Source organism: Fulmarus glacialis, unplaced genomic scaffold (assembly GCF_000690835.1).
Source record: "Fulmarus glacialis isolate BGI_N327 unplaced genomic scaffold, ASM69083v1 scaffold30422, whole genome shotgun sequence".
Taxonomy (NCBI): Eukaryota; Metazoa; Chordata; class Aves; order Procellariiformes; family Procellariidae; genus Fulmarus; species Fulmarus glacialis.
In genome coordinates, this window is record NW_009197757.1 from 5,911 (window position 1) to 7,275 (window position 1,365).

The 1,365-nt window shown below is 59.9% G+C and overlaps 1 protein-coding gene across 1 annotated transcript in view; it reads right to left on the bottom strand.

The window, feature by feature from the left end:
• Positions 1–1,191, bottom strand: part of RPUSD4 (RNA pseudouridylate synthase domain containing 4) — a gene marked incomplete at its 5' end in the record, with an annotated part of 1,946 nt that extends 755 nt beyond the window's left edge. Inside the window, 4 exons of the mRNA XM_009572666.1 lie at positions 2–149; positions 252–345; positions 578–779; positions 1,026–1,191. Coding sequence (XP_009570961.1) covers positions 2–149; positions 252–345; positions 578–779; positions 1,026–1,191 — 610 coding nt within the window. The remainder of the gene's footprint in view (position 1; positions 150–251; positions 346–577; positions 780–1,025) is intronic.
• Between the last annotated feature and the right edge of the window lie 174 nt (positions 1,192–1,365).

Consider the following 1,365-nt stretch of genomic DNA (forward strand, 5'->3'; position numbering starts at 1 on the left):
GTGATGGGCTGGAGCTCCAGCAGAGAGCAGGCGGAAGAGCTAGCCAGAAGGCGGTACCGCGTCACAGCACTTTCGGCGTTGCGGTTCTTGCGGATTTTCACCACTTTCCCGTCCTCCGGAGACAGGCGATAGTTGGGGGCCAGCGTCATCTGAACGGTGGCGAGAGGGTGAGCCCACAGGAAGGCAGGAGGAGGCTGCCAAGGAGCGGGAGCGCGAGGCCAGAACAGCGGCCAAGAGGACGTGCAGCTCACCTTGTAGTGCGACTGTTGGCCCTGCACCTCCTTCTCCACGATGGGGATCTCCACGATGCCCTCGGCGGGGTCTGGGTCCCCCACGCTAATTGCCCTGGGGAAGGAAACCAGAGGTCTGCGGGGTGTCGCTCCAGCAGGAAGGGAACTCTCCCCTCATCCCCTCTCCCCATGACCCAGCCTCGTAAAAAGATGCTTGAGGGAAGATAAGCAAACACCCACCACTTCCACAAAGCCCCACGTCCCCACACCCTGGTGGCTGTCCCTTCGCCCTTTCTTCAAACCCTACGGTCTCTTCAAAGCCGCTTCTCCACCCAAACCTTTCCTACCAGTAGATCTTCTCCACCTGACGAGTTTTGAAGAGAAGCCGGATCCTCTCTGCCACCTCCTTGCTCCGCGCCAGCACCATCACACCCGTGGTCTCTTTGTCCAGCCGGTGGCAGAGATGGAGGGGTTCGGCTTTCATGTTTTCCAACATCTTGGCCAAAATCGGCAGCACGTCAGCGATACAATTCTTGATCCCAGGGCCACCTGCATAACCCACAGGCAAGGCAATCACGGGAGACGTTCACCTCCCCGCGTACCTTAAATTACCCCCAAAACGCGAGATGAAGGCTGTGGTCTAAAGGTGACAAACTCCCTGCACCCCTCCCTAGGAAGGAAAACCTCAGCGCAGGGAGGACAGAGACAGAGGATCCCCCATCAGCGGCGTGGAGCCGCTTCCATTTCCCCCTCTGTGGCATCGGCGCGGATGCAGCACGGCCGGTTTTCCCTCACCGTGCACGGGGAGGCCGTACGGTTTGTTGATCACCACAATCTCCTCGTTCTGGTACACGGTTCCCTGCCTGAGCACTTTGGCCAGGACGTTGGGGTGAACCTGCTGCAGCCGCTTGCTCAGCATGGCAAGCTCCCGGACCCGTCTCTGCGCTGGGTCTTTGGGGATCTGAGGGGAGAACAAAATGCCATCGGTAGAGGATGAACGGTTCTTGGCTTTCACGCAAGGCTTCTGCGTGACCTTCAGCAACCCCCTCGCCTTCCTCCCGCCTCACAGCGGGTTTCTGAGGGCTGTAACGCGCAGTCACTACGGAGACGAAGGCCGGGTGCTGTCCCCGCAATC